The sequence below is a fragment of the Bison bison genome, unplaced genomic scaffold, assembly GCF_000754665.1.
Source record: "Bison bison bison isolate TAMUID 2011002044 unplaced genomic scaffold, Bison_UMD1.0 scf7180017864035, whole genome shotgun sequence".
Classification (NCBI taxonomy): Eukaryota; Metazoa; Chordata; class Mammalia; order Artiodactyla; family Bovidae; genus Bison; species Bison bison.
In genome coordinates this window covers 16,583,431-16,596,762 of record NW_011494607.1, presented here as the reverse complement: position 1 = coordinate 16,596,762, position 13,332 = coordinate 16,583,431, and the positions used below count along the sequence as shown (strand labels likewise).

Below are 13,332 nucleotides of genomic sequence, written 5' to 3'. Positions count from 1 at the left end.
ACACTGGCGTGTGCTCACAGTGCCTCAGCCACACTGGGTCTGCCCCCGCTCACGGCACATGTAGCCTCCCTGCCCACACTGCTCCGGCTCTTTGATGCACGATACTGGATGCTTGGGGCTAGTGCACTGGGACGACCCAGAGGGATGGTATGGGGAGGGAGGAGGGTTCAGGATGGGGAACACATGTATACCTGTGGCAGATTCATTTTGATATTTGGCAAAACTAATACAATTTGTAAAGTTTAAAAATAAAATAAAATTAATTATAAAAAAAATAAAAAATAAAACAGAATTCACCTAACACTAGCCCAGAGTGCTTTTCTAATTTCAAACTGCTCTGATATACTAACTACTGAAATCTGCGTCTTCTACTACAACATGCAACGTGACAAATCTTTTCTTCACAAAGTAACAAGAGTGTTATTCCACACAAGGTTTATTTTAAGAGCACTTACTATCTTTCACTTATTTAAAGGACAGGGAATATCCTTTTCTCACAAAACCCCAAGTCACGGGATTTCTTCTATTTAAGGTTAGAAAGTTCACTGGTCACACCGTGATCTCTTGTTATTTACAAGGCAAAGCTGAAACATTAAATAGGGGCTCCTTTTGAATTATGGTGCTCAGGAGGGAAAAGTAAAAAATAATAATAACCGTAACTATAACAAATGCTGCACCAATACATGAAACCCATCTGACTCTTGTGATATTCTGCTTTGAGATACAGGAATCCCATCACTTCTTATACAATGACCCCCATATATAGTTTAATTGTTCTTCAAATCTGAGACCTAAGATTTTGTCATTTCCCAACATTATCAGGCAGCACCTATGACAGCAGGACTACAGAAATGATAGTAAAGCAAAACCGTATCTGAAAATTCACAAAAACATCAAGGGAAAAACCACTTCAGCTAGTTATTGTCAAGATGTTTATATTAGTTTCCTACTGTTGCTATGATAAACTACCACACACTTAGTGGTGCACAAATCTTAACAGTTCTGGAAGTCAGAAGTTCAAAATGGACTCAGTGTGCTAAGATCAAAGTGTCAGAGGCTCTAGGAAGAATCTGTTTCCCTGACTTTTCCAGCTTTCAGAGACTGTGACATCCCTTGGCTCAGGGTCCCTTTTGTCAAAGCCAGCAATCACATCACTCCAACTTTTGCTTCTGGTGTCACATCTTCCCTGACTCTTCTGACTCCCTCTTCCATCTTTCAGAGACCCTCATGATTACATTGGGCCAGCTGTATAAACCAGAATTCTCTTACCTCAGTGGCCTTCATCACATCTGCAGAGTCCCTTTACCATGTGGGGAAACATTCACAGGCTCCAGGGATTATCTAGTGGGAACCAGCAGAAAATTCTCTGAGGTTCACATAGCTTGGTGTCAAGGAAAATTTAGGGAGTTTGGAAACATGTGGCCCTAGACTGGGATTTGACTGTGGCATGGAGAAACTGTTTAATCTTTATTATCCAACACTGAGCAAGCTCAATTTCTTTGTCTGTAAGCTTGCTGTAGATATCTACATCCAATGGTTACTGGGGGATTAAATGAAGATAAGGAATGTGAACACACGGAGTACTGAGGCTAGTAAACAAATACAGATGTTAACTCAATGACATAATGGACAAATGTTTAGACTTTGCAGTATGAATAACAACTATTACTTCCTCAGTAAGAAATATATTCATTTCCTGGCCAATCCTTATACTATTAATACTCTTTTCCCCTAAGTAGTTTCTAATAAGTTTATTTTAATATTTAAATAACTAGGGGATTCATTTGCAGTGATCCTGATGCCTAATTTTAATTCAAGATAAATTACTGGTCTGAAAAAAGTACTTCAGTGAGTTGGGGTTTTAGAAGCATTTATAGAGTTTTTAAAGTTTATGGCAAAGGAATTGAACATTTTTATAATTTAAGATTCTTCTTTGCCCTTTTAAACTGACATTTTTCATTCATTATATTAAAAAGCACATGCTTCTTTTTATTATAGCTTTGAGATTAGCTCCCATCACACATATACTTTGTGATGAGTAATTAATAATTGTCATCTCTATTAGAAAGCTTGTCTCGTTCCAACCATCAGGACATAATTCATTGTCTTTTCTAGGTGATTTATCACCAACTTCTTGAAACTGACTTTTCACTACAATATGAAGATATGGTTCATATTATTTTCAGCAGTCATCTCTTGCAGCATTTAAAGAAGAACATGTCCATGATTCTAAAAACCAGAAATTTTATTATGACCTCAAATGCTAACCTAATGGAATTTAATGTGTACTTGGCTACACAGGAGATGAACAACCCAGTAACAAACTCATGGCATATATGATAAACACATCGCATTCCAACACTATCCCTCCTCCCATCCCTGCCCCTTGATATAATAACACTCCACGGGGAATCTCTGATTTACCAGCTAGAAGCAGAATCTTATAAGCAGACAGCAGCATATGCCAGATGTAAGAGTTAAGGTCCAGAAAATACTTCTACACATTCACAAATATTTTTGCTTTGCCTTGCTGGAAAATCTCCAGTAAAGAACAGTAATCTTGCTACTCCACATTTTTAACTTGTTGCCCAATACTCAGTGAAACTAGTGACTATTCTGCTGCTTAGAAGAAGAAAAAGAAAAAAAAAGATGAATAAGAGATATAGAGGACTGTACTTTTTATTTTTCTAGGTTACTTTTCCTTAAAGTATTTATTTATTATGTTGCACCAGGTCTCAGTTGCAGCATGTGAGATCTAGTTGCTTGACCAGGAGTCAAAGCTGGGCCCCCGCATTGGGAGCGCAATCTTACCCACTGGACCACTAGGTAAGTCCCAGTTAGTTTTCTTAGATCTACAAAAATGATATTTCCTTTCCCAGGTGGAGAGGATTAAAGTCATTTGGATTTTTTTCAATATTAGAACCAATTATAATATATAGGCTATTAACAAATTTTTTCTTTAATAAAATACTTTTTCAGTACTTTCTTCACTTATGCTCATACAAAACTGAGAAAAGATACGGAATAAATTCTTCTGTATCTAAGATAACATGATGATGCCTCAACAGAAATAAGAAAACATGCATTTTATAGGCCTCAATTTATAAAATTTTGTGAATGATGCTCATAAATGTTTCAAAAAATATTTGCTGCACTGCTGCTGCTGCTAAGTCACTTCAGTCGTGTCCGACTCTGTGTGACCCCAGAGACAGCAGCCTACCAGGCTTCCCTGTACCTGGGATTCTCCAGGCAAGAACATTGGAGTGGGTTGCTATTTCCTTCTCCAATGCATGAAAGTGAAAAGTGAAGGTGAAGTTGCTCAGTCGTGTCCGACTCTAGCGACCCCATGTACTGCAGCCTACCAGGTTCCTCTGTCCATGGGATTTTCCAAGCAAAAGTACTGGAGTGGGTGCCATTGCTTCTCAATTTGCTGCACTAGTTATGTGCAGAGGCCAGGGCTGAGTATTCAGTGAGGGTCAGGGAGATGAGCAAAGAACAGACACATGTACAGGTCTTGACTCTCTTCTACCATCAGCCCTCCACCGCAAGCTGTACCAGACCCTACCAGTTTTTTCCTCAATCACTGTCCTTATATCACTACCTGTTCTCTGGCTTCTACTATTTTTCATTTATTGATAATCTTTCAGATGTTCAAGCTGGTTTTAGAAAAGGCAGAGGAACCAGAGATCAAATTGCCAACATCCACTGGATCATAGAAAAAGCAAGGAAGTTCCAGAAAAACATTGATTTCTGCTTTATTGACTATGCCAAAGCCTTTGACTGTGTCGATCACAATAAACTGTAGAAAATTTCTGAAAAAGATGGGAACACCAGACCACCTGACCTGCCTCTTGAGAAACCTATATGCAGGTCAGGAAGCAACAGTTAGAACTGGACATGGAACAACAGACTGGTTCCAAATAGGAAAAGGAGTACGTCAAGGCTGTATATTGTCACCCTGCTTATTTAACTTCTATGCAGAGTACATCATGAGAAACACTGGGCTGGAAGAAGCACAAGCTGGAATCAAGATTGCCGGCAGAAATATCAATAACCTCAGATATGCAGATGACACCACCCTTATGTCAGAAAGTGAAGAGGAACTAAAAAGCCTCTTGATGAAAGTGAAAGAGGAGAGTGAAAAAGTTGGCTTAAAACTCAACATTCAGAAAACGAAGATCATGGCATCTGGTCCTATCACTTCATGGGAAATAGGTGGGGAAACAGTGGAAATAGTGTCAGACTTTATTTTTCTGGGCTCCAAAATCACTGCAGATGGTGACTGCAGCCATGAAATTAAAAGACACTCCTTGGAAGGAAAGTTATGACCAACCTAGACAGCATATTCAAAAGCAGAGACATTACTTTGCCAACAAAGGTCCAACTTGTCAAGGCTATGGTTTTTCCAGTAGTTATGTACGGATGTGAGAGTTGGACTGTGAAGAAGGCTGAGCACAAAAGAATTGATGCTTTTGAACTGTGGTGTTGGAGAAGACTCTTGAGAGTCCCTTGGACTGCAAGGAGATCCAACCAGTCCATTCTGAAGGAGATCGGCCCTGGGTGTTCTTTGGAAGGAATGATGCTAAAGCTGAAACTCCAGTACTTTGGCTACCTCATGCAAAGAGTTGACTAATAGGAAAAGACTCTGATGCTGGGAGGGATTGGGGGCAGGAGGAGAAGGGGATGGCAGAGAATGAGATGCTGGATGGCATCACCAACTCGATAGACATGGGTTTGGGTGAACTCTGGAAGTTGGTGATGGACAGGAAGGCCTGGTGTGCTGCAATTCATGGGGTCGCAAAGAGTCGGACATGACTGAATGACTGAACTGAACGAGCCAGGAGCATGACCTAGGGCATTCTATATTTTCCTATTAAGCGAAGTAAAAGTTGCTCAGTCCTGTGCAACTCTGCTCGCTTAAAAAACAAACAAACAAACAAACAAACAAACAAAAAAAAACAGTCCCCAATCCTTTCTGCTCCAAAGTCAAGGGAGAAAATCCAGTAGCCTGATGGGGCCATCCTAGCTTGTTTCTTTTGCCTTTCTCTGTAGAAGGCTGAACAGAAGTCCTCACAGTCTACAGGCTGGTGACACAGCAGCCTGTGCATGAAGCTCTCGGACTGACAACGCCCCTCAGTCCCCAGAAAGGGTATCAACGCTCTTAGATGAGGAATGTAAATTACCCCCAAAAGCTAATCTCTGTATACAGTTTTAAGATACTAGGATAAAGGTCAAGAAATCCCTTACATACTTTTAGTATGTGAAATCATACGATACTGGGGAGGTGTGAGCATGAAATATATGCAGCCTTCTTTTCTACCATCCAGCAGCTCATCCCACTTCTATCAAACAAGGCATTCAAAGTGGAAAACAAAGTCTGTTCAAAACAGTAAACACACTCCAACAACAAAACATACACACAAATTCCACTTTCATAAAACATGAAGCAAAGGAACATTTCACTTGCATTCCTTTTAATCCCATAAAAAAACTTTGCAAACATTCAAAATTATGTTTACAAGTATCCTGGATTGTAAATTAGAGCAAAAGCAACCCATGCCTGGCAAATCCTAAGAAAATTAACTGTGAAGAAAATCTGGGGTGCCTTGGAGCATTTCAAAAGACTGAAGAGTTAGAACTCAAGAGTATTGCCTTGGGAAAAATAAATTCTATATAAAAGAAACATTAAAATCTAAGAAACAGACAATACTGGCAAAAATTATCTTTGCTGCATAGTCTTAATATAAGCCTTCTTTTTAACAGAATTTTCAGTTTAAAAACAAAAACTGCTCTCCTCTGCTTGGAAAATAAAAACTAACATTAATACCAGTAAACCATCAATTTAGCACCCAGGATGTTTCAGACCCCTGGTCTGCACATGAGATTTATGATCTCATTTAATTTCCACATCAGACCCATGAAGTCAGTGAAAATTCATACTTTCACAACTGGAGGAGAAAAAATGAGACTTAGAGATAAAGTTGTTTGCACAAGGACATATACAGTCAGAAAATATTTGAAGAAAGCAGTTATAAATCAGATTGGTTTTGTCTAAAACTGTATTGACTCTATAATTCTTATAAAAATGTGAGTTCCTTACTGGAATACAAAAATACATTCTCTTTTGCTGTTAAGCTGTATGACATTTTTTTTTTAAATAAAGTTTTGATGTGAAACCTTAAAAAGTGAAATCATTAGAGGCAACCAGGAACATCTGAGTCATGTCAAGGACCTGCGAGCACAGCGGCCTCAAGAAGTTCAGGCAGCTCCCTGGACAAGTGTGACTAGTTCCCTGGTGTGACTTCCAGGGAACCGAAGGAACACAGCTCGTGGCAGGCCTCTCCTCTCATCTGCCGGTGGAGGGAAGGGGACGGGGCACCATTTGCCACGTGGTGTAAACAACGTGATAAAACAAATGCCAGTCTTGGCTCTGCACCGCTGCTCCACAACTCAATAACCACAGGACTTCAGGACACTTCCCCAGCGTTTTCAGTCTTAACTTTCTTTCGGGTAGGTGGGAATAGCTGTCACACCTGGATGATGTCACAATCAAACAAGACTGAATGAGTAACTCACTGGTGCAACAGTCGCCACAAAACAAGAAGCACTACCATGATTTCTTCTGTTTGCCCTCACCTCCACAATCACCTTAGTGCTACCCAAGGCTGGAAAGCACTCCTGGGACCTCACTGTATGGGTGAAAAAGAAAAGTGAAGTCACTCAGTCGTGTCCTACTCTTTGTGACCCCATGGACCACGCACCTCTGTCCAAGGGATGTTCCAGGCAAGAGTACTGGAGTGGGTTGCCATTGCCTTCTCCAGAGGATCTTCCCGACCCAGGGATAGAACCTGGGTCTGCCACATCATAGGCACAGATGCTTTACCATCTGAGCCACCAGGGAAGTCCTTACTGTATAGGTAAGAGCCTCCTGTTCCAAGAAGTCTCCCAGCTAACTACATACCAACGTTTCTCCATCCTTCAAAATAATTCATTTCTTCACCCATTTATTCTGCAAAAACATTCACTGTGTTGCTATGCTCAAGATACTTTGCTAGGTAATACAGGAGACTGAAAAAAATTCAGTTTTTCCCCCAGGTAGTGGACACTCAAAGAGATGAAGCTATGCAGTCATTACTGGAGTGAGCCTGGTGTTTTAACCACGAATAAGAACATCTACCTAAATGGCTGTTTCAAGAATCAAATGAGATTACCAAACGAGATTTGGTAAGCGTTATCACTATTACTCTGAGTCCTGGCAGCACTGTACTGGTTTGGTGCACTCCTTTTCTTGTTGAAGTGTGCATGCTTGGCCCCCATCAGACGAGGAGGCTTCCAGTGAGCACCTGTGGCCCAGCTCTTGGCCAGGCACAATGTCGTATACATAAAAATACCATCTGCTCGATGTTCGGGTTCCATAGAGACTCGAGACCTTTGCGTGATTTCATTACCAAGATAATATCCTACTTCTAATCTGTACAAAACCCACCACCACTATAGAAAGACAACTCTATAGCTACTCTGCCTGACTCCAGAAGGCACTTACATTGCAACCCACCTGTAGCAAAGTTCATATATTCATTTTCAAGTGCTCAGTGAGCACAAGCCATGTGTGAGAAACTGCCCTGAAGTTAACAAGATCCTATGACGAGGACCAAAACCTTTCCCTTCACAAAAACCTCCACCTGGTGGGCGAGACCGTATGTGCACAACTACCAGATAACATGTGGTAAAGCCTGTACTTTGTCGTCACCATCACCAAATGGCTGCAAAACTAGTCTTTTCACAATCTTCCTAATCACAGTAAAGACTATTTCAGCCCTCCAATGCCTTACACAAATGCCTTGGAATCAGCCTCAACACTTCTCTTTCTCTCACACTCTAAGACCAGTTCCTCATCAAATTCCCCGGGCTCTTCACCGACTCAGTGGACATGGGTTTGGGTGGACTCTGGGAGCTGGTGATGGACAGGGAGGCCTGACATGCTACATTTCATGGGGTCACAAAGAGTCGGACATGACTGAGCAACTGAACTGAACTTCCTTCAAAATGCCTCCAATAGTCCTCACCACCTCCAGCCCCACTATCACAGGATAAGCCACCACCTTACATCCACTCTCATCTCCTGACAGAAACTGGAGAATCACCTTTGCAAAACAGAGGTCAAGTCATGTTACATCTCTGTCAAAACTGTCCAAGCACTTCCCACCTCACTGAAGTAAAAACCAAACCCTAACAAGAGCCTACAAGGTGGTCACAGTGTTAACCTGACTGGGTCACAGGATTCCCAAGTAAAGCATTATGTATGGGTAGGCAGTGAAGCTGTTTCAGGAGAGATTAATGTTTGAACTGGTAGACTGAGTAAAGCAAATGGCCCTCCCCAACAAGAGTGGGCCTCATCTAATCACTTGAAAGTCTGCATGGAATAAAAAGGTCTGCATTAGAAAGAATTCTTGCTGTATGTCTTTGAGCTGGGGCTTCAGTCTTCTGCCTTCTAGCGTGAACTCAGACTGGAACTTGCACAATCCTCTTGAGGCGGTCAGTACAACATCCTGTGCCTAAAGCTGCTCAGCACACTGTGCAGAGGATGGTGACGCCCTTTAACAGAAGAACAAGTCAGATCACCTCCAGAGTGCAGCTCACCATCTTAAACCCAATCCTGCTAACCTTAGAATCATGACTTATTGGACGAAAGCTGCCTATTCCTGAAAGGGGTACGTTTCATTTTCACAGCCTAATTGTTCACTCAATGCCAAAAAAATAGAATTGGGAGGTCGTCTTCCCTGAAAACAACAGAACAATTATCAGAAAGCAGTGACATATCTGTAATATATTTTCTTTCATTAAAAGTTAATAACTAAAAATTAATTAATAGAACTATTTTTAGACCAGTTTTAGCTTTACAGTTAAACTGAGCAGAGAGTACAGAGAATTCCACATAACCCGTTCCCACCAATATTACCATGCCAGTGCGGCAAAACTGATGAAGTGACACTGACACGTCATTATCAACCAAAGCCCACAATTTACATTAAGGGTCATTGTTAGTGCTGTACATTCTGTGAATCTGAAAAATGTATTAATGACCTACATCTACCATTATCATACCATACTGATAAATTTCACTGCCTCCAGAATCACCTATGCTTCATCCATATATCCCCCCCTCCAGGCCCTGGCACAACTCATCTTTTCACTGTTTCCATAGTTCTTCCTTCTCCAAAATGCCACACAGTTGGAGTCAAATAGCTATGCACCTTTCGGATTGGCTTCTTTTACTTAGTCATATGCATCTGAGGTTCATTCCTGTATTTTCATGGCTTGATAGCTCATTTTTTTTTGTCACTGAATAATATTTCATTGTATGGTGGGACCATACTTTATATAATTAGGAATGAAAGAGGAGACATTATAGCTGTACCATGAAATACAAAGGACCATAAGAGACTACTATAAATAACTATAGTAGTTTAATAGTACCAACAAATTGGATAAGCTAGAATAAATGGACAAATTTCTAGAAATACAATTTACCAAGACTGAGTTATGAAGAAATAGAGTCTGAATTGACCAATTACAAACAAAGAGATTGAATCAGTAATCAAAAAAATGTCAACAAAGAAAAGTCCAGGACCAGATGGTTTCCACAGTGAATTCTACCAAACATGTAAGGAAGAATGAATGCCAATTCTTTTCAAACTCTTACAAAACACTGAAGAGGCGACAATAATCCCCAACTTATTTTATAAGGCAATTCTTATCCTGATATCCAAATAAGGACACTACAAGGAATGAAAAATACAGGCCAACAACCTTAATCAATATAGATGCAAAAATTCTCAAGAAAATATCAGCAAATCAAATTCAAGTGCATATTAAAATGATCACACACCATGATCAAGTGGGATTTATTCCTGAGATACAAGGATAGTTTGTCACATGTAGATTAAATGTGACACACCACATTAACAAAACTAAAGATAAAAACCATATAATCATCTCAGTGGATGCAGAAAAAGCATCTGACAAAATTCAACGTCCTTTCATGGCAAAACTGTCAATAACCTAGAAGAAAACGTACGTGGTAAATTCCTGGATGTCAATCTTGGTGATAACGTGTATCTTGTGAAACGGTTCCCACGATAAGGTTAGTTAACACATTTATTGGGTTTGAGTAGACTTCAGGAGTTGGTGATGGACTGGGAGGCCTGGCATGCTGCGGTTCATGGGGTCACAAAGAGTTAGACACGCCTCAGCGACTAAACTGAACAGAACACATTTATCATCTCACATCACCACACACCTTTCTGCGTGTGGGTGGTAACTATTAAGATCTACTCTCTTAGCAACTTTTAAGTCTCCAATACAGTCTTGTTAACTGTAGGCACTGTGATGTACATTCACTTTGCATAATACCATCAAGGTTTATCCATGTCACAAATTGCAGGACTTCCTTCTTTCCCATGGGCAAATAATATTCCCTTGTTAAAACAGTATTCATTTGATGAAAAACAATAATGATTTTACCATACAATGCATAAGTCAAATGTACTATGAAAATGATATTCTGGTGCATCTGTGATTGATACACAAAATGCAGATATCAAGGAAAGAACACAGCAGTGTGCAAATATGCAAGAATTAGCAAGGCTGCTGTTTCAGCATCAACACCCAATAACCACAGAACTCCACAGTGCTCATTTGGCCTAAAACAAGGTAATTAATCACAGGCCAGGCCAGTGTAACCTGACTATGGAAACTACTGAACATCATGGGATTTAATTTTAGAGATATTCAAGCACCCAGTTAAAAAACTGTACAATAATGCTTTGCTCTTTAGGACAGTAGTAGATATTTACATGTTTACAGTAACCATCAAAAAGATACACTAAAAATAATTACTATATGTACTCAAGGATTTGAGGGTTATTTTACTGTTATTTTTATTCATTTTTTTCTGAAAAGGAGGTTAGTTTTAAATTACTCCTAGCTAACAATTAATTTTTAAGGACTGTACTAATCAGATTGTGACAACAGTCCTGTGGCTCAAAAGAGTGAATCCTCATTACAGCATGGAGCCCAGAGACTGCTCAGAAGGTTCCCAGAAGACAACCCGCTGCGGCAGGGGTGACTGAACAAAAGACAAAAACGGACTATGCAAAGTCCTTAAGTATTTATACAGGTAGCATTGACAGTATTCCAGGTACATTCAATTTTATTCTTAATTTTATTTGTTTAAACAAAAAGACAGTTTACTGGAAACACTGAGAGCTCACAGAGTCAGTGAGGAAAGCTCACGAATGGGCAAGGAATAAAGGCACGAGGCTGCAGGCTTGGCAGCCAGAAGCAACGTAAGTGTCAACAGAATGATGCTGTTTATCCTCAATGTGATAAACACAGTATGTCTCATATAGGATTTCTGAAAATCAGGACTGTTCATGAAGAGTCTCTAAAACAACCAAATAAGAGACAGCATGAACCCAACAATTTGGTTTTGTTTTACCCTGCTTCAAGGCTTTCCAGAATCTTAATTCCTGGACCAGGGATCAAACCCATGTAGTGGAGGCATGGAACTAACCACTGGACCATGAGGGAATTCCCTCATTTATATGTTTTAATGTCAGCAGTGCTATTACCCTAAAATCTTTATAGGAAACCAGCTTAAGAAATAACATGAACTAATGTGTTAAACAGATAGTACATATAATGGGTGTGAGGCAGATGGATTTAAAACAAGGTTCAAGCCCTCCAACACCATGAAAATCATTGATATAATTAATTACATTGTGTTATTTGGTCACCTGTCTGTATCTCTTACCAGACTATTAATTCATTCTGCATCTAGAAAAGAGTAGGTATGTAAGAAAAGCTCACTGAATTTAAAAAAAAATTGTAATTATATATCATATACTTATTTAATAGTCTTTAGTGCCATTGTAATCAAATAGCAACTGGAGAGTATGATTATAAAAATATAGGGAAGACAGATTTTTTTTTTCATTATCAAGGGCTTTTCCTCATCTCTCAAAACTAAAAATTATATAGGCAGAGCACGCTGAGGGTCTAGTGAAAAATGATGCTCAAATATTTAACTCTCCAAAATGTCATATTTGAATCACTTTGCCATCACATATGCAAAGCTATGTTAGACAGTCAAGACATATGTTTCCTTGGCCAGAAAGTGTAGGCATTCATGGAGACTGAAGCTGGAGACAGCAAATGTTAAACAACAGCCTCCAGAAGCTGCAGAGTGGCCCATAGCCCAGGACTGCCACAGGGGAGAGGGGGAGAGGCTGACTCACCTCCATTTTTCACACACACTCCAGATCACAAGGCCTCCAATTCTTCTCGCTACCTCTGGTTCAGTACTTCCTCATTTAATTCTGTTCAACAGTACTTTGATGACCTCACTAGTCTTCAGCTAGTCAGTCACTCTCAGAGATATCACTGGTGAAAGGCACTGGAGCACATGACACATCAGCTTCAATTCCTTTAAAAACAAATTTCCAGCTTTACTGAGATATAACTCGGTGTATACTCAGTATATAACTCAGCTTTACTGAGATATAACTCGGTGTATACTCAGTATATACTCAGACATATCACATTGTGTAAGGTTAAGGTATACAATGTCCATGATTTGATACACTTTTATACTCTGAAATGATTGCCACAATAAGGTTAGTTAACACATCCATCACTTTATATAGTTAACTTGTGTGTGTACTAAGCACTTCTAAGAGCTACTCTTCCAGCAACTTTCAAGTCTACAATATAGTATTATTAACTATAGTCACCCTGCTGCATAGCAGAATCCCCAGAAGTTACTCATCATACAACTGGAAGTCTGTGCCCTTTGCCAACATCTCCCCATTTTACCTACTCCACAGCCCCTGAAAACCACCATTCTATTCTGTTTCTGTAAGTAAGATCATACCATATTTGTGTTTCTCTGACTTATTTCACTTAATGTTCTCATGAATCATCCATGTTGTTGCAAATGGCAGGATTTCCTTATTTCTCATGAGTAAATAATGTCCCATCACACACAGAGAGACACACATACCCCACATATTCTCTATCCATTCATCCATGGACAAACACTTGGGTTGTTCCCACAGCTCAGCTATTATGAATAAGGCTGCAATGAACTTGGGAGCACAGACATCTCTTTGAGATCCTCATTTCATCTCCTTTTGAAATATACCCAGATGCGGGATTGCTGGATCACATGTTAGCCTTCTATTTTTAATTTTTGTGAGAAACTACACGCTAGTAAAGTAATGCTCAAAATTCTCCAAGCCAGGCTTCAGCAATATGTGAACCATGAACTTC

General features: G+C 39.8%; 1 protein-coding gene across 2 annotated transcripts in view; it reads right to left on the bottom strand.

Moving 5' to 3' along the window:
* KLHL32 (kelch-like family member 32) overlaps window positions 1-13,332 on the bottom strand; it is a 217,723-nt gene that overhangs the window by 148,162 nt on the left and 56,229 nt on the right. Inside the window, exon 1 of one of the 2 annotated variants that reach the window (XM_010834733.1) lies at window positions 12,300-12,430. The exons of the other annotated variant lie outside the window; for it this stretch is intronic. Coding sequence (XP_010833035.1) covers window positions 12,300-12,305 — 6 coding nt within the window. The 5' untranslated portion in view covers window positions 12,306-12,430. Of the gene's footprint in view, window positions 1-12,299; window positions 12,431-13,332 lie in introns of those variants that run through there. 2 annotated transcript variants of the gene reach the window in all.